Raw genomic sequence first — 18,816 nt, 5'->3', positions numbered from 1 at the left:
CACTATGTATATAGTACCTCCTCATCTAGCAACTGACAAAAAAATTAATCCTTCTCAATTGAACGTAATGACTTTCAGTAGTTAAACTTTTCATATAGTAACTTAGAAAAATAAGGAGGTATATTTACCAAACACCCCCCCACACACACACACTCTTATGGTCTGTGTACTTCCTTTCTCATCAGTGCACCCCCTTGCATTCAACACAGATATAAACAAGCTTTTTGGTACTGCAGTAAGTAAATAGCTGTTCTTCCATTGAAAATTCTAGGTTGGTGAAAATTGCAGATAATTACAGTACAAACTACTGTTTTGGCTCTCAGCTCACTAATCAATTCATTGTGCAGTAAGGATTAAGAGTTTTTATTTTACCGCTAGAGCTATGAAGCACCAGAACCTGGACGCTATCAAAGAACACTTAGGTGCACTTTGTGGACCTTCTGACATGGGACTAAAACAACATACAGGCAAAGATTGGCACGGAGGAAAAATGACTTTCTATAATTCTTGAAACAAAACAAGTAATTCTGCCTTCTCCCCACCCAACTGGTCATTCCTGCCTGCTCTCCTCCCTTTACTCCTTGAACCAGTGCAAGCTTCTGTGATAAATGAGTTGACTCAATTCCCTGTATGGCCAAACAACAGGATCTGCCAACAAGAAGGAGAAAGGCAAACATTTTCTCAATATATTTCTTGATGTTTCTGTGGGATAGATTAACAAACAAGCAACAAAACTGAATTAAAGAGATGAAAACATTAAGTAACATGCTTGTAAAAAAAAATCAGAAAGGAAATCTGTAAACATAAGTTAGCAAACAAACAAGCTGTGCTCAAGTTCAGGGTTGCATGTAGTAAAATTGTTCATACGCTTGTAGTCTTTTTAGCACCTCCTCTTATGAGCTAGCAATATTTCCCCAGCATTTTCATTTAATTATATGCTAGTGTCAATGCATTTTATTATGGGATGTTCCCAGTAATAGAGCACTGAACATGAACGGTTCAGTTTGTTTTGTATACCAGAAAGAAAATGCAATGAATTCTTCACATAAAAATTATTCTTTCAAAAGAAAAAGAATCCCAACAGCTCACCATTATGAGATGCACATAATCCAGCTGTAACTGAATGATCCAAATCACATTTAGCAACCTAATGTTAACAAGCCTGGAAAAGAGCCTAACACTATGGAAGCCCATGAAAGAAAGAACTGAAACAGAAGTTTCATATTAGCTCTAATATCTATCCATTTGAGAAAGGTCTGGGGAGATGGACAATTAACTCCCCAGGCCTCCAAAAATTAAGGATTGCATTCATAGGACTCTGAGTTATGCAATTGGGGTTTTTTTTGTTTTATTAAGCATAATCTGAGGGTTTATTTTTAAAAATTTACTTATATTACTTTCTTACTTAACTTACTTCACCTAAAACACACAAAATCATTCTGTTGAACCTTTCTGATCATATTAAATCCCTACTGGCTTGCTCATTAACTACCAAGTTATATCCTTTATATTTAAGATACTGCACTGTATTTTTACCACACTGGCTTTCTTGTCCACCTTTATTCCATGTGCTTTCTCCAATTCTCTGCTTTGGTTCTGATGCCACAAACAGTGTATGAAACCATTTTCTTCTTCTGGGCCTGTTATCTACTTTTAAACTCTTCAAAACTAATAGTTTGGCTATTTCCCAAAACTCATCTCTCTTCTGATGCTCTTTATTCACTTTTGTACCCAATTAAACCCAAACAATTGCAAAAATAACTCAAATTGCTTGTACCGATAAATTTTTTTCAGCCAAATCAATGTTTCTTCCCCCCCCCACCTACACATTAGAAATTCACATACCAGCATACAGCCTCATTAACATTTCCTAAAGGAATGAATGCAAGAAATTCAAAGCAGACAAAAATCCTTTCCAGCCCCAAATTCAAACTGTAAAGCAACTGTGATTTCTATGGGATTAAATGCAGTTCCCAGAACAGTTTTGCTTCTGTAAGAACACAGAAGTCAAAATCCTAGAGTAATTTTACAAATTGCTAGCCAGTTCAAAGCAAGTATAAGTTGAACATGTAGTTTAAGCTTCTCAATTCTTTTTTCAAAAAAATCCCTGTGACAGTCATAAATGAGTAATATTTCTTATTTCAGGATGTTTTATCAAAGGAAGTCAACAACAGATCCACTTTGGATTTTAAAATTTAGAACAACTAAGGTTGATCTGTTTTGAGATGTGTGTGCCATCTCCTGGTCAGTAATATTGTCACATGCAAGCTAAAACATTTAGTCTGCATATACTTCCTTTCAGCATCCTCATTTGAAACACTGGATTGACCTTGGTCTGTTTCAAACTGAAAGTTTAAATGTGACACAATAAATACTGCCTTTATTCACAAATATGTGTAGAAGTTTAACCAAATATTAGTTGAACACAGAATTGAAGGCAAATATTCCAGATCTGGAATCCTCCACCTTCCTTCTCCTCACTTTAAAATGATCAAGCTACAAAGTATACGAAATAAACATAAACAAGAGGAAATCACACGAGAAGTAAGTAGTACCATGGTCCAAAAGTCTTCTAATTATAGAAACCATACAGTGAACAGCGGAGATATTTTCTAAGAAGAAATTGAGGCAATTGGACCCACTCTCAAACAGTTATGCTTATTAGTGTCCAAAGAATAATTACCAATTTTGAATTTTACATATATTTTAACATACAAGGTATGGCAGGTTGGTATCACAATGTTTAAAAAAACCTCTAAATATTGTATTAAAAATTAATTTCTAATAAGCCATTTCTATTTATTGTGGGAGAAAATTATCCCACAAAAGGGATTAAGCGAGCATTTTTTAATCATTCTGTATGACAGATCACTGCATATCATTCTTCTTTCTCTGAGCCTGTTATAGATTAACCTTTCCTCAATTCAGAGAAATTTCCCTTTATGTCTGGTCTTTCACTTTAACCAATTTAAGCAAATTATGGATATTTAGAAGGTAGAATAGAGTCAGCCCTTACACAGACTTCTTATTTTTGGAAAGTCATGAAACTTTCATGTTTCACAAACATGAAGTCAGTTTCTATAATCATTGCTCATTCAAAGCTGCCAAAGAAATTGTGAAATATATATGGAGTGAGGCCTTTTAATTAACCATCTCTTTACTCTTAAGAGATACCTTGGGTAAAATATTAAAATTATGGATTTGAGCTATGAGAATAAACTCAAAAAGTTGCAGTGTGTAACTGTATTACATCTGTAAGAATATGCCAGTCCTGTGCACTCTTCAACATTTCAGTCTTCAGAAGTCAATAGTCTAACATTTGCTTACTATGCATTTACATACACAATTCAACTCTACTTAGAAAAGCAGCCAGCTGAGCCAAGCCTCTTTCATAGCACCTATGCTTTTTATTTCTGCTGAATACATCTGCAAGAACTTTTGGACAACAACTGCACATGAAAAGGGAGAATTTTTTCAGATACGCTGGGACCAGATTACCATTCATAATGACAGATGTTTTTCAAAAACAGAATAGTCAGAGATATCAGTTTCAAATGAAGTAAATTCAGCTTCTGGAGAGTTACAGCATGCAAGCTATTTCCTAAGCAGCAGTTAAGAAACTGGAGAAAATAATTGTGGAAATCTAGCTGTTTCTGCTAGCGTACATTCAAGGTCATGGTGCTTCTCCCCATTATTGAATTTACTGACCTTTAACCATCTGTGACATATTTCAATTTATCTGGAATACTGTTCAGTTTTCTCCAAGGTTAACTATGTGCTCATCTTGGAAGCAGCATTCGCAAATTTTATTCTATTAAGAAAAAAATCTGCCCTAAACCTATGCCTGACTCACATTATTCAACATAACAATGTAGTTCTGGGTTCTCATCAACTATCCTTGAAGCTAACAAGAGATTATCAAGGAGACTCTAGTCATAACTATTACTACATTTTGCTTCTTCATGGGGATTAACTCCTTTGTTTTTAACTCCTGACACTCTTATTCTAAAAATCCTACGGGTTTTAGTGATCTTTGCCAGAACCATTAATTTACCAGGTGCTAAGGGGTAAATACTGGAAGGTTTAAATATGAAGGTAATTGCCTTTTGCAGTTCTAGTTAGCATACAGAACACACCAGGCTAGAGCTACAAAAACCAATACCTTCATTACTTTAAACTGTGTGAGAAATCTGCAATCTAATTCTCTTCCTCTTCATTTTCATGTTCAGTACTGACCATCACAGCAGAACCATCACTGCTCAGTGTGACCTTGCCAGTAATTAGCTTACGTAACTTCTCAAACGTGCCACAAAGTTGATTCACTTTGGAAAAAGAAAAGATTTTTGTAAGAGGTATATAAACCACATTTCCATTAACAAATGGCTCCATGCTTCTTTCAACAGCCAGTTTTTCAAGATCTTCCGAAACACAGTTCTTTGAATGTTGGAATTTAGATTTTATCTCAACAGGACTATCATTATACTCTTCATGTTCTGATTTTAAATGGTCCAGCAGACTTCGCTTAATGACCTGTGCTGTGAAAACAACTTCACTGACCACTGCATTCTGCAGGTACTTCTCATCTTTAAGACTTGGATACACTGCTTTGAAGACCTTTACAACATACAAGAACACATAAAACAATCATCATTATCATAGACTCGTACCTCAACAACTATTTGCTAAAAAGAGCTTCTAAAATGTCTATATATTTTTTGGATTAAATCCTGTTTTGTTTTTGGCTTTAAACATTTTCAGATAACAGGAAAACTAGACAATATCACTGGATTATTATACATCACAACTACAATGGCAATTAGAAAAGTTCACAGAACTTCAAAAAGCAAGCTTTTATCTGCAAGCTATACTTGAAAATCAGTCAGGTGATGCCCTGCAATTCTTTAATTCTTTTTAGTCATTCTCTTCTTTTCCATATTACTGATCATCAGGATCTGCTGACAGTCCCATAGCTGTGTAGATTCTAAACCACTTCCAAATTGTCATGGAGAAACTGTGGCTTCAACTACACCTTTTACTCTGTTTTCAGAATGAAACATGAAAACCTGCTTTTTCAGATGCAGAGAATGCTAAAAAAAACCCTGCCACATCAAAATCAGGTGTGGTATGTTCTACACTGAGCTATACTCCAAGGGGATTAAGAAAACTAGGCAGGCAACCTCATTCCCCCCCAGGTTACTATGCAGTGCTTTATACCACGAACCCACTACCACTAAAGTTTCACAGTCTATGACAATTTCATATTACTTTCCAATTAGATCTTAAAATGTTCATTCATTCCCCTAAAATGGTTACTTAATAAAAATTAATTTGACAGCCCTGTTTTCATAAGAAACATGAAAGATTTAACAGTTCTCTTGTTTAAACTCAAACAGTGTTAATGTCGAAACTATGTCCATGAGGACCCTGTGACAGAACATAATGAAAGCGATATGTCAGGCACCTAGACATATTTCAAAGTTGATTTTTTGAGGACTAAAAAGCACTTCAGTATTCTGATAAAGACAGTAGTAAATAGGTGAGATTTCAAACGTATAGAATGTCTTTATAGCTTAGAAACTACAGAAGGTGTTCCCATACATTAAAATACATTTCACTTCAGGTCACAAGTAACTTAAAGATACATATATCCTTTTAAACAAAGATGTGAAATATTAGAATATGCTCACTGAAACAAATAATTCAAGGCCTCATGAGATTGAGAAGAAAACAATATACTTTTCTTTTTGGATTATTACTTAATGCTCAGTTATCCCTGAAAAAAATGTTCTACGTGGCACTTAATTAGATGCATTAGACTTTGCCTTTGTGACATATTGCCATATTCAGCACAGTACTTGACAAAAAGTTATCTAATGTTACCTAATTTTGGATCTATGACAGTCCTGACAGACTTGCCTTTACCGGTGCAACAACATAAAATAAAACTGGGACGCTGAGCCCAAAGATTCAATTATAGGCGACTGTATATCATAGTATCATAAGGTATTAAAATATTAAGATATTCAGTCCAAAAAGATTCATTTTTTGCATATTCCTACATACTATTTTTCAAAACTCTAACACAAAACTTCAGTGCTAAAAGCACTAAAAGCCATAAAGCTTTAAGGTGTGCTAGTAGAGAATAGGGTACTTGGCGAGATCCTATGCCTCTGCAAAAGTCAGAACTGGTTACCTAAAAACACCAAAGTTAGGGAGTGAACTACACCACATGCTGCAGAGAAAGGCAAACCACATGAAACAGGCCTTGTCAATCCAATTTCACCCAAATGCCTACCTTCCAATAATATATCTGATGAGGCTATGCAGTCCTTCAAAACATACATTCCCTGTTAGAAGTACTTTTTTAATGTTTTTGTTTGTTTTAATTTATGTGAAACTGTATCAAGTGCCAACAACCTTAACAGCCACATGATAAAAAAGAATGATTACAGGAACAATTACATAAACAGTGTCACACTATATCTGGAGGAAGGGAGAATTTTCATTCTAGAGATAACAGCACATTAAAGTAAGAATGTTTATACATATTGCTATTTAGCTAATAATCTAGAAGTTAAAGGCCTGTATATAATTAGAAACACATGGACTTAGACTCCTCTGAACTGATAGTGCATGTTACAGAGCTAAGACCCAGTAGCAACAGTAGATTGCAATAGCACTAAGAACACTTCACAGGCAGATCGTAGAATTTTTTTTAATTCTCCTAAAGAAAGGAAACGATACTTACGGTTTTGTAAGCTGCTTTGGTGGGTTTCTCAAAATGAGCAGTTTCACTGGTTTGGGAATATTTTCTTACAAATACACCTATCTGGGTACAAAACCCAACATCCTCCATTCCTGTGGGTGGGGGCCCTACGCCAGTAAATTCCACCGAGTAATCGTAGCATCTAGCAATACTTAGTGCCCTGAGAAAAACAACATAATCTGATCATACTAAATACTCACCTTTTAATGTGATAAACACTAACTCTCTCAGAGAAGCAAGATCCTGACCCTGTGAATGCTCAAGTGCAGTTTCTTTAATAGTATTGCTCACATGCCTGAAGATAAGCATTGTCAAAATTTTTGCTCTAGCACAGCTGCAATCATATTCCTACCATGCTCTGAATCATTTAATATCAATAATCTGGGTAACCAAAAAATTACTATTTCTAAAATATCTACATAGAATATGCATATTCCCAGTTGCTTACTCACTGTCTTAAAAAACATTCAAAAATGAACTGCATACAAAAAAACAGACGTTTTAGAGCACAGAACTACTTAAGAAGCCCACCCTAAAAAGACACACACCTCCCAAAAGCCACAAGAGACTAGTTCATGGCGGGGGGAGGGAGGTTTGTTTTAAACACAGAAAGAACAAAGCCTACCAGCTCAAGATTAGAACAATGTACATGACATCTAGATGAAAAACAATCTTGCAGTACCGTACAACCAGTACAAAATGAGTGATGGGACCAGGAAGCAGGGAACTAAAACGGCACTACCTACCTACTGCATTCTCCATGAGGAAGTACCAACTGAATTTGTATCTTACTTCTTTTAGAGAATACTGCAACACACATACTTCACAGCACAAATTTAAAGACCTTCTCATGCTTACAGCTCCAAAAATATCATTCTTTGAGGGATCTCAATAGTTCTAATTCATATGTATCTAAAAGTAGATCTAAATGTACTTTAATTACTTTAAGTCACATAAAGAGTCTCAGGTATTCATTCTTCCACTAATAATGCAGGCAGGTTTTAGTATCATTATTCAGGGCAGTATCTGTTCTTCAAGTTTTGCAAAACTATATACTTAACAATCACTGCATACTAAAGTCTATGGAAAAAACAACCTAATTTAAGGGACAGATTTCCCAAGATACAATTTCTGGCAAAAATCTGGCAATTGAAATAAGGCATCATTTACTCTAAATCGTATTTTTTTCCACAACTGCCTGAAATGTCAACATTCCCACGGGATATATATCCCATTCTCTTTTTGTTTTGTTTTTATTATACCTGCTGATATTACAGGGAGACGTATCTTGTGCAACCTCTGTCACGTTCATATGTTTTGCATCAAATCTTCTCTTGTGCTATGATCCACTATAATGTCCTTAGATTTATTCAACATGCTCTACTATCATGAATATTTGATAAATTTGCTTGCATACCCTTACATAAAAGTCCAGAGTAACAGAGTGAGCACAGTTCTAAGGAACTTATGAAGCATTTCTATAGCAGGATATTATGTTAAAAGGCTTATTTAATACTTTATACTTCCACTGTATAAACTGTAATAAACATGCATAAAAAGGGAAAACAAAGCTTTAAAATATTTTTGCAGAGTAGTTACAATAAAAGCAAGCCAACTTAAAAGCATCATAAAATGCAAAACCCACAGAGTACACTTAACTATTTAAATTGTAATAGCAAAGAAATGTTCCACTAAATCAATAGTTGTGAAACTTTACTGACACAAAACCACACAGAGAAACCATACTGAAAAGTTATAGCTGTCCCTTTCTCACATTACTTAACATTCAAAGCTGTCAGAATATGATGTTCAGTAAACTCACCAGCTTTGAAATTCTGCTCGGTTCCATTCAAATTTGTGGTCTGGATGTCTGAAAAATGTCACTCCTGGAAGCAATGGGTTAAATTCTGAATTTGGAGTACTAATCACAACCATGGTTGGAGCCATGAAACCAAACACTACTTCAGGAAACTTTTCCAGTTCTGATTCTTCCAGATGCTCTATTCTGTAAAGCATAAGTTTTTGTATGTCCTTAAAAACACCTTACTTTAGTTTTTTAATCTTCACAAGAACTGGTAAAAAAAACAAAAACAGCCCCAAACCCCTATTTGTACCTTGGAATTTTAAGCCTAGGTCTGCACTATTAGCACTGGCAGTGTGGCTTTTGGTCTGAGAAGATTTTCTGTTGCATTTTGTTCTTTCCTGTATATTCTCTTTTTTCCCCCCATGAGCTAGCACCACTAGAATTTCTTACTATGATTAATTTGAGCACAAATTAGAAGGTGCCACCTTCTGCTATTCTTCTGCTTGAAAGGGTTGATCAGGCCTGTATAGAGTAAGGACCTTGCATTCTAAGTTTAACCCTTGTTAACTTGGTATTACAACACTTTAGTACCATGCCAAAGAAAAAAAATACAGCAAGAAATGTGGAATTCTGACCTACTTTTAAACATTCATAAGCAAGAGGCTAAAGCAAGATGTAGTATGTTGGCCGGATACTCACAATTCAATGCATGTTATCAAGTCAAAACCAAGCATACAGGGATCTTTATGAGCAACTGAGCCATGATGCAAGGTAACAGTTAGAGATCTTTCAGCAGGTTGCAAATAATCACCAGGAAGAGGAGACAACCTATGCCTACGGAAGTATAAAAAAGTGACATGAAATTTTGCATGCAACTGTACTAGCTGATGTCCTACTTCAATACTTTGTAAATCTCCTAAAGGTTAATTCTTTTAAAGGAAAGAAATAATTTATAATGCAAAAGAGCAAACTCTTTTATGAGCATCTACACTAGTACAGAAAGAGCAGAGGAGTTAATCCAGCAGTTGTCCTTTATGTTTGAAAAAAAAAAATCCCACTCTCAAGCCTCTCTGAAAGGAGAGGATGCTGTAAATTCTGATAGTAGCTCAACTCTAAAAACACAGTAAAACTCATTAAGACATGCTTTATAAAGTTTTTTTAGAAGTTATTAGGCAAGCATATTAACCTAATTTTATTTTCTAAATAAAAAAGAACGAGAACTGAAATGTATGTAAAAATTTTATTCTGAAATATGGTATCAGATAAATAAAACATAGGAAACATTAAATCTAGTAAAAGTTCAATTTTCTTCATCATTGAGAATACACAAACAACAATATCAGAATCTATATCCCACAAGTTAATTAAATGCATATTAATCAGCTTTCAAGAAAGAAACTTGGCATTTCTCACCAAACTGCCTCAGGATTGAAAGATTATATAAATTTCAAACTTTAGAGCCTCCTCAGCCAGACATAAAACCATTTGAGCCAACCTTACCATTTTAAAAAGGAAAACGAGAATGAAGTCCACATCGTGGTCACCAAAGGAGTGTTACATACACATTTTACAAAGATCAGATTTGGATCCCATAGTAATATCATATATGAGCATAAACAGAACTAATAATACCAGGCATATGCAATGTTTTAGCATCTTTACAAACTCTGTGTATTTCCCAGATGTACACACCTTCTGAGTCATTCCATGCTCTAGACCTTTGCTGCATCAGGCAATGTTATAGGTAACTACAGCCCATAGTCTCCCTAGTAAATCTGACACAGCTCAGAGTGTAGTCAGTTACCCTGCAGTAGATGACTCTGCATTTGCAGAGCTGGTATTTCTGCGTTTACCCTTGTTTAGAAATTCTTGACAAAAAATGATGTCACATTCCACTAGGTCAAGCCAAATACAAACCTTAAATAAACAATAATGCAAGAGCTTACATTTTCTCCTTCATCACATTCTCGCAGATATCTAACCCAGCTAACACTTCAATGCAACTGCAGAATTTTAGCATCCAGAGAAGAGTACAGTCAGCACATCCTAAGTCTGCCACCTGTAAATTAGATTTTAAACAATGTGTAAGTGTAACAATGTTAATATTTCTAAGTAATTTTGGAGACCTTCATAAAACATATTCTATATTTCTACCAAAATAACATTTTTATGACAAAATAAAACATTTCACAATTGTAACTAAAATACACAGTTTCGTGCAACAGGATACGTGACTCTGAAAATTATTTTTAAAACATAATAATATAAAGCTCCTACAAGATATTCTGAAGGGGCTGACCTTTTGTTATTACAGATATAACCAAGTACATGTAGAACATTCTACTGACTCCAGAGGAGGTCTTGCACATGAAGGCATATTCCCTCAAATAACTTTAAGTATGATTTTGACTGTTAAAGCTGTAATAACTACGAATTTGCTGTAGGTGTACATCGACCACTGCTTTTCAATGGACTGCTCTCCATGCCATGAAAACCATTGAGAATAGGCTCACCGGCAGCCAGGTAAGTAGCAAAAGATCTACACAAAAACAAGTTTACAGTCCCAATCTAATGTTTAAGTGGCTGAGGACATTCCGACCGCAACATCAAATACATAACAGATATCTTTTGTTGTAAGTCTAAGTAGCTGAGTACAACTCCAAACAAACCACACCCCACATTTTTTTTCTCAAACTCTCTGTAAGTCAAAGTTGAAGCATTCCACTCAGTTCTGAATGTGAAAATCCTGAATCGTTTCTCTTACTTACCTCTACCCTGTGGGAAACAGAAAGCGCCGTCCCCCTCACCCTCCCGCCCCACAAAAAAAGTTTTACATCTTAAGACGTGACTTTCAGACCTTTAAATACAGACACAATACTCCTGAATATGTTCAATTCAAAAACAGATCAGAATGCCATGACCTCATGGACTGGATTAGCAGTTACTAGCAGTATGATTATGTGAGCACACAGCCATTGCATTTCTCATCAATTGGTTGCACGCTTAATACATCAAAATTAGTTTCACAGAGTTACACATTGAAGATAGTGTTAATTCTCAGCTTTCTGTGGTTTTGATGGAGGTGCTGGGGAGGAGATCATATTACAAAAGAGCAACCACTACACAGCACTCCTTAATTTATATTTCCAGAGTACTGAAAACAAGAGTGCTGGGATATTTGGCCAGGAGGGTGGAGAGTGGAGAGAAGCTTTAAGAAAGTGGTCACTTCTCACATGAGAATATCCATGTGAATGATGAAGTAATCCTGATACCGTACAGGGAACTATAAACTCCAGAAAGCAAAGGGAATCTAAGTTGAAAGAAGGGAGAACCAAAAGCCATAAAACCCCAAAACTGTAAATTAAAAACAGAATGCCACCTACTCTCCAAAACAGGGTAAGGCATTTTTCTATAATATTTTTCCTCTCTTCCCATCAATTAACATTAATTATATGCACCGCTGAAAAACAAAACAGGATCACCAGCAACGTCTGCTATGACAATTTGGTTTTAACAATAGGTTCTAAAGTACTGTTGTTTGCTAACTATGTCATGAGATTATCTAGGCATTTCCTATGTCCCTGGGACACATTAAAAAAAAAAAAAAAAAGGAAATGCATAAGGTAAAATGCAAAAAGACAAAACATACCAACCTTCTTAGGTTTGTATTTCCCCACTAAGTCTTTGATGAACTGGTAACGTTGTTTGTACAATGGAGGTGTGAATTTAATCACTCCTGTAAACCGTTCTTGAACGTTCTTATCCATAGTATTTTGACAATGCTAAAATAAAAAAAAGTATTTTTTGAAATATTTTATAACACATCAAATTACATTGTTTGCTATATTTTGTGTTTTTCAACTCACAATTAAGCAGGGGTAGGCCTGATCGAACTTCTATGTAAAAGAACATCAAAAATTTAAGAAGCAAAATTGGGCCCTAGCTGCTTTCCCCCCCATTTATAATGATGTGAATATCATTTTTATAAAGCAATTATAAGTCATATGCAGTTATAAAAAGAATATTTCCTAATTTATTGTCACTCTCCATTCAGCACACAGTGTTTACCCAGACTACAACATACCTATCTTTCTTACCTTTTCTAGCAAGTACAGAAAAGTAACACCCCATCCAAGTGACTGCTTTCCTGTCCCTCATCTATCACCCGTGTTATCTTACTGTTTGGATGACTTTGCACCTAGATTTACGTATGGCTCAGCACAATTTCTGCAGAGTCACGAGCAGAGGAGAAGGTCTGAATAACTGCTATGTTGTACAACATGAAGGGCTCTGCTAGGCTTCAGCTTTACTATGAACTAAACCTTGTTGTTCGCACCTGTGTTTTATCAGCAATGCAACCTAATCCTGCGTGGCTTTAGGCATAACTGTCGGTGCACCTCCAACTCTCCTTTTATAGAGGAACTAGATTTTAACACACATAAATGCTTAATACGAAGTATCCCCTCGAGACTCGAAGCAAGGCCGTGAGGGGCAATGAGGAAGCTCGGCAGGAACGACATAGGTCAAGGAGGCTGTGCGGCCTTGGGGACATACCACTTTCCGCACCACCCCGCAGTGCCCCCACGGCACCCGGGACAGCGCTGCCACAACTCACACGCAGCTCTGGACACATACGTATGACATAACGCGGCCTTGGGGCGCAGGCCGTGCTTCACCTCCCCCAAAGCAAAGCGGGGCTGCCGCGTTCCCCTCAGCGCTGTCTCACCCAGGGCCACCCCACCACTGCCAGGTGCCGCACGGCTATTTCCTCCCCTCGCCGCCTGCCTGTGCCACGAGCTGCCTTTCCTCCAGGCACCTCCCTCCGTCTTCTCTCCCCACTGTGCAGGCAGCCCCTTCCCCCCTGGCATTAGGGGTCGGCAGCGTGGCTGGGCCAGGCCGGGCCGGCTGCAGTGCCCACCGGCATGCCCGAGGCAGAGCTGCAGCTGCAGCGTTACGTGCCAAGCTCTGAGGGGAAGGTCGCAGCTTTTTCAGGGCAGCAGCGGGTAACTGAGGCAGGGCTGGCGCAGTGGGGAAAGCCACTGGCTTTGAGGGGCTCAAGCCTCCCACCCTACCAGCCACAGCACAGCCTGCAACTGCATCACCACACAAGCACCCAGCAACACCCCAAGGTACATCGTTTAATGTAAGAGGGCAGACTGGCTGCACGTGAGCATCCACCTGCTGTAATTGCCTCTGTCTGTGCTAGCCTCCTTGTGTGCAATTACATGGATTTCTTTTGTGGGTCCCTAACTTTAGCACTAAAAAAATCAGTAAAAAATCTTGGTACTCATGCCACTTCTTTGTACTGTCACACAAGACCTTTGATTATTCAGTACGGTTCTCATGTCTGAAAACATATTATTCTCTGTAGGGGGAATTTACACTATTACCACTGGTGATGACAAAAAGTAAAAGAGTTGTGAGGATGAGGAGTGAGATACAGACTACAAAAAAGAAAATTAATGTTATTGCAAGATTTCATTAAGTATTTTTCACACAGGGGAAGAGGGGATGATTTGTCGTTCAAAGCCACCAGCAGAAGAGGACGACAAAGCAGCAGCTTTTCGATTTACGGTGAAAGTGGAAAGGAAAGCATGGCTCTAAATTTCTCATTGCTTTTTCTGTTAACAAGTAAGTAAAGTGTTTTGCTAATCATAAGATGGGACTGCTATATAGCAAGTAGCATCATGCTTATAGCTTGTTTTATGTGCCTATGACTTAAAGGAAGGAGGGAAGATTCTGGTAGCAGTGATGATGGTGAAGATGTGAGTGCAAACAGTCCTAAAAATAGGATTGATACACTTCCTATCTTTCATATATGGATTATACAACTCATAAAGATTTATCAATTTAGAAAGTCTAATTTAACTGTTTTCAGAACATTTGTTAATTAAATTATATCATAATTCAGTGGGTTTTATTTAGTTTTCAGAAAATAACAGAAATTAATATGCTGATACCTGCCTGTGGTGGCTTAAAATCAAGTCTTGGCTAGCGTTGTAAGCTTCACAGGATGTGGCCTAGACAGAGCACACACAGTCAGCAGCAGGTTAGCTATGTTGTTTACTCCATAGCTAGCAAACGTATGCAAGCATGCTTGCAAACTGAAAGTCAAAGCAGTCTTTCAGCTGTCTCATGCTATTACAGTTCTGTTGTGTTTGAGCTTCTTTCTTTTTCAGGTTTTAGAATACAACAGCATGTATGTCATCTTTTTCTTTGTATTCATTTTCATTTCTGAGTGGTAGAAATAGAGAGTGGTCTTGTATAATTTCACATGTTTTTCTTCAACTGTAACAGCTGAAGTGCTAACAACAGAATATGTAAGGCTGCGAGAGAGTTTCTATTCCCAAGTACAATTTGGATTGCAAATAGGTTTTTTTTTATATATATAGGTGTTGCAATATTATCGATCTCCACTCACACGGTAAATTTATTTTAAAGTATATGCAAAAGCTGGTCAATTGTTTTTAATAGGATTTCCCCCTACCAAAAATTACAGAACTGTACAACCAAATTTGGCCATGCACAAGAATTCCATTTGTCTAGGGAGTAATTCTCAAAGTCTCTTGGACTGGTCCAGTAAATTGATTTTATCTTTTACTTAGGTTTTGCTTTTTAGAAAAGCACACTGTAACTGAGATAAGAGCATCAGCTGACTAATTTGTGTGAAACAAAATAACCTCATGCTAGGTTAGTACTCAAGACCCCTGGCGGAGGCGCTTTGTTTTATAATTCAGTAGTTCTTTTTCGCCATTGATTCATTATTTAACCTTGAATTCAGTATTTCTGTATCGATTAGACCATAAACAAATTATGCATAATAGTTTCACACCTCAGAGAAATATTACAAAGTTTGTTAATAAAAATCTTGCATTTCTTGGGTTGATAATACCATAGATTCTGGTATACTGTAAAATTCTACTCATAATTCAGTATGGTATTTTAAGAACAACAAAGTGTAGGGAGGAACAGTAGTGAAGTTCTAGTATTTAGCAAAAGTAACTCCGTAACACATTGTGAATTTGCACAATTTCCAAATAGCTTGCAAGCCCTCACCCCCAAAAGTATCACTGCTCATGAAACCTTCTTCAGAACTATCAACCACATCATCACTAAAATATCTTTCTCGATTTTTCCATATTAGATAATGAAAATGGGTTGGAGATGGGAACCTGTGAAGACTGTCAGTGTGAAAGAGGCGGTGAGCACTGTTAACAGTTTTAATCTGACAACTTGCTTTGACGACTCTAGTGTGTTTGATCCATTTTTCTTGCTACAAAAAGGTTCTGAAAAATTATTCTGATTACTCCATACTACATTAGATAAAATTTGTTTGTATTACTCCCTTATTGCAAAAAGATAAATTCCTCTGATTTACTCTAAAGCGTTTATGTTATGCAGTGGTATACTTACCTAGCCAACAGCCTCAGGGAATCATAGAATAATTAAAGTTGGAAGGGGCCTCCAGAGGTTATCCAGTCCAACCCACTGCTCAAAGCAGGTCTAATTCAATCAGGTATCTCAAGGAACTTCAGTTCAAAGGTATTTTTCACACTACAATCTGCAATTCAAACAGAATATTCAAGGTTTATTTAGTTTAATAAGCCTCCAAATTAAGGGAGTTATTCTTAGAGATTCTCATTACTTCTATACAGCACAGAAAGTAACAAATTACGTAAGTATACTGAAATAAAAGTACCTCACACTAGAAAATCATGAATGAAGAAATCCTAAACCGCTGAAACTCATTTCTCACTTCAGTAATTGGGATGGAAACAAGAAAGACAGATGTATGCCATTCTCGTACTTTCCCTTTAAAGTTGAAATGTAATTGAATGCGATTGCTGAAGAAATCTAGTGCAGCAACACTGCCAAAAGACACTACTCCGCACTGACATTTGAAAGGAAAATACATACAGCAATACGGCTTAATCTACAATTCAGGAGACAACAACCATTCCTCTCAAACAAGATTCAGAGCATGTTTAATGACTAAATGCTACCACCTTTCTCCCCTGCTTCAACTAATAGATTAGGCCTGTTCTAGAAAAATTATAAATGAATTTGTGTGAATGGGAAGTGAGGGCAGGCTCTTACACCCAAATTACCATCATCTTCTTTTTGTATAATTATATATAGTTCCTTACTGTTTTGTGAAGCAAAAATCACCTTTTGATTGAGTGCTTTTGTTTTGTCTCTGATTCTATATGAAGACCAGCTGGGATGCCTGAGGGAAGAAAATCTAATTTGGGACAAATGGTTGTAGTTATACCAAAAGCCTCAGCATCACCTCCAAAGAGGGACTGCCTAAGAAGTAGAAAAATGCTATCTTATATAGAGGAAAGACATAGAGTTACTGGAACATATTAATTAAATATTCTAACAGGAAAAGATAAATGCATGAATAAACAGTTTGGATAATAGAAACAATAACAGAAACACAGGATGTCTTGAAGTGGTTATTCAACAAAAATGAGGGAGGTACTCAAAGAACTCAGTTCTTAACAATAAAAAGCACATAGCTTCAAAGAAAAATTACTACTCTATTATTTTTACTTTAAAAGGAAGTTTAATTAGCCAAATCATATAAGCCATATGACAAGGCTGTAACTCAGAAGAACAATTTTGCCATGATGACAAAATGAGAAGAAAAAACGTATACAAAGCTCTAGAGGCATCTCTAAACGTCTTCTTTGAGATTTGTAATCTATTGGGACAGACTGTCTGATTAAAAAAACAAGACACTTTGATGCGAAAGAGAAACTGCTGCAGAGCGAACTGTCCCAAAATAGGATTACTTTATTACTTTAGGATGCTTTTTTAAGAATTAATTTTGTGATTTGTTCTTTTAATTTCATGTAAGATGAAGTGGATACTTACTGCAGATGTGGTGAGGGTCAAGACTGTAGCATCCTGTAGCATATAATTAATGTTCTCATTCTGTGAACATCCTTAGAAATCACATGCCATGGAACGAGTAGGCCAAGAAGAGACTGGTAAAGCTATTGCTAGAAAACATAGGAATGAAAGCAGAGACTAGACAGCAGAACAGGCAGTTTAGAGAAACCGTTAACTGTCAGAGTCCTGATAAGAACGTCTTTTGCTTTAGTAGGAGCACTGCCTTAAGGTATATTAAAGTGCCAGAATAAAGAAGAAGAGTAACTGTCTCCTAGGTGTTCAAAGGTCAATGTGTAATGGAAAATGAAGAAATATTCTAGTGCTATGTCTAACTATTTCCTTGTTTTTGAATTAAAAATGTAAACGGCATTCATGTAGAGATGTTATTTTCACAGATGCTTCTGTATAAACTTATCCCTCCACCTGTTTCCTGAAAAGCTGAGCAATGTGGAACACTTCTGTTTATGCAACTAATTTTGTTCTACTATGCAGACCGCAGTTATTTCAGTGGAATTTAATTTATTTCATTGCACAATCATTTGATGTTTATAACCTCTTTGCAATTCTCCTATTCTAAACCTTGCATTCAGTCTCCCTCTTGTACCGCAGGTTAAAACTTGACATTGAAATATGTAACTAATTTTTCTTCCACTTTTTCAGAAACACGAAATTCAAAAACTACTGGAAACCTTTCAATAGTAAGACTTAAATGTAACTTGAAAATTCAAGTTCAGTTCACCTATCAGAGATATTTCAGTCAAAACTGGATTATTTCATCTTCTCTTTCCTGTGACCATTTAAAAGTAGAAAGTTACTTTCTTAATGCAGCTGTTTGTTGCGTTTTGTCCTCTTCCGAGTGCATTAACAGGAGCCGGCCCCATACCAGCGTCAGCGCCAACTGAACGGGCTCTGATGCGGCCCGGGCACGCGCCGCCGCCTCGCGCGCGGCAACGGCCGTCCCGGGCACGCGGAACAGGTGCCTCGCTCCTTCTGCGCCTCTCAAGCTCCCGCGGACGAGGAGCCCGGCTGTCCCTTCGCGCTCCCCGGCGGCGCCTCGCCACCAGCCACCACAGCGCCGCCTCCAGCCGAGCGGCCCGCCGAGCGCCCGTTAGGCACCGCGCCGGGCGGAGCTGAGCCTTCGGCGGGGGAAAACGCGGCTTTTTTCGGCTAGGGGCGGCCCCGAAGCGAGAGGGCCGGGGAGAGGGGCGGCTCCCGCCTGCCCCGCTCGCTAACGCGCCGGCGGAGAGGCGGCCACGGGAAGGCGGGGGGAGGCGCAGGGACGGGTGCGCGCTCTTCTCCCCTCCCCCCGCCCCCGCTCTGGCGCGGGCCGCGCTCCCCTCGCGGGGAT

At 37.6% G+C, this 18,816-nt stretch overlaps 1 protein-coding gene across 4 annotated transcripts; it reads right to left on the bottom strand.

Moving 5' to 3' along the window:
* Positions 1–140: 140 nt before the first annotated feature.
* On the bottom strand, positions 141–18,803 carry HENMT1 (HEN methyltransferase 1). 4 transcript variants are annotated; one of them, XM_064515802.1, is made up of 9 exons: positions 17,451–18,803; positions 15,984–16,131; positions 14,531–14,590; positions 12,224–12,352; positions 10,517–10,629; positions 9,270–9,404; positions 8,589–8,771; positions 6,749–6,926; positions 141–4,614 (listed from the first exon to the last, which is right to left on the bottom strand). In XM_064515802.1, exons 4-9 carry the CDS (start codon positions 12,335–12,337, stop codon positions 4,198–4,200), a joined length of 1,140 nt encoding a protein of 379 aa, XP_064371872.1. In that variant the 5' UTR covers positions 12,338–12,352; positions 14,531–14,590; positions 15,984–16,131; positions 17,451–18,803; the 3' UTR covers positions 141–4,197. The 4 variants fall into 4 exon arrangements, with proteins under 4 accessions (XP_064371872.1, XP_025974631.1, XP_025974641.1 ...); XM_026118846.2 differs by lacking the exon at positions 14,531–14,590 and having other exon boundaries at positions 17,451–17,578; positions 18,208–18,803; XM_026118856.2 differs by lacking the exon at positions 14,531–14,590 and having other exon boundaries at positions 17,451–17,578; positions 18,284–18,803.
* Between the last annotated feature and the right edge of the window lie 13 nt (positions 18,804–18,816).

Source organism: Dromaius novaehollandiae, chromosome 8 (genome assembly GCF_036370855.1).
Source record: "Dromaius novaehollandiae isolate bDroNov1 chromosome 8, bDroNov1.hap1, whole genome shotgun sequence".
NCBI classification, from domain to species: domain Eukaryota; kingdom Metazoa; phylum Chordata; class Aves; order Casuariiformes; family Dromaiidae; genus Dromaius; species Dromaius novaehollandiae.
Note: the sequence above shows the minus strand (reverse complement) of the source record. Positions and strands in the feature narration are given on the sequence as shown.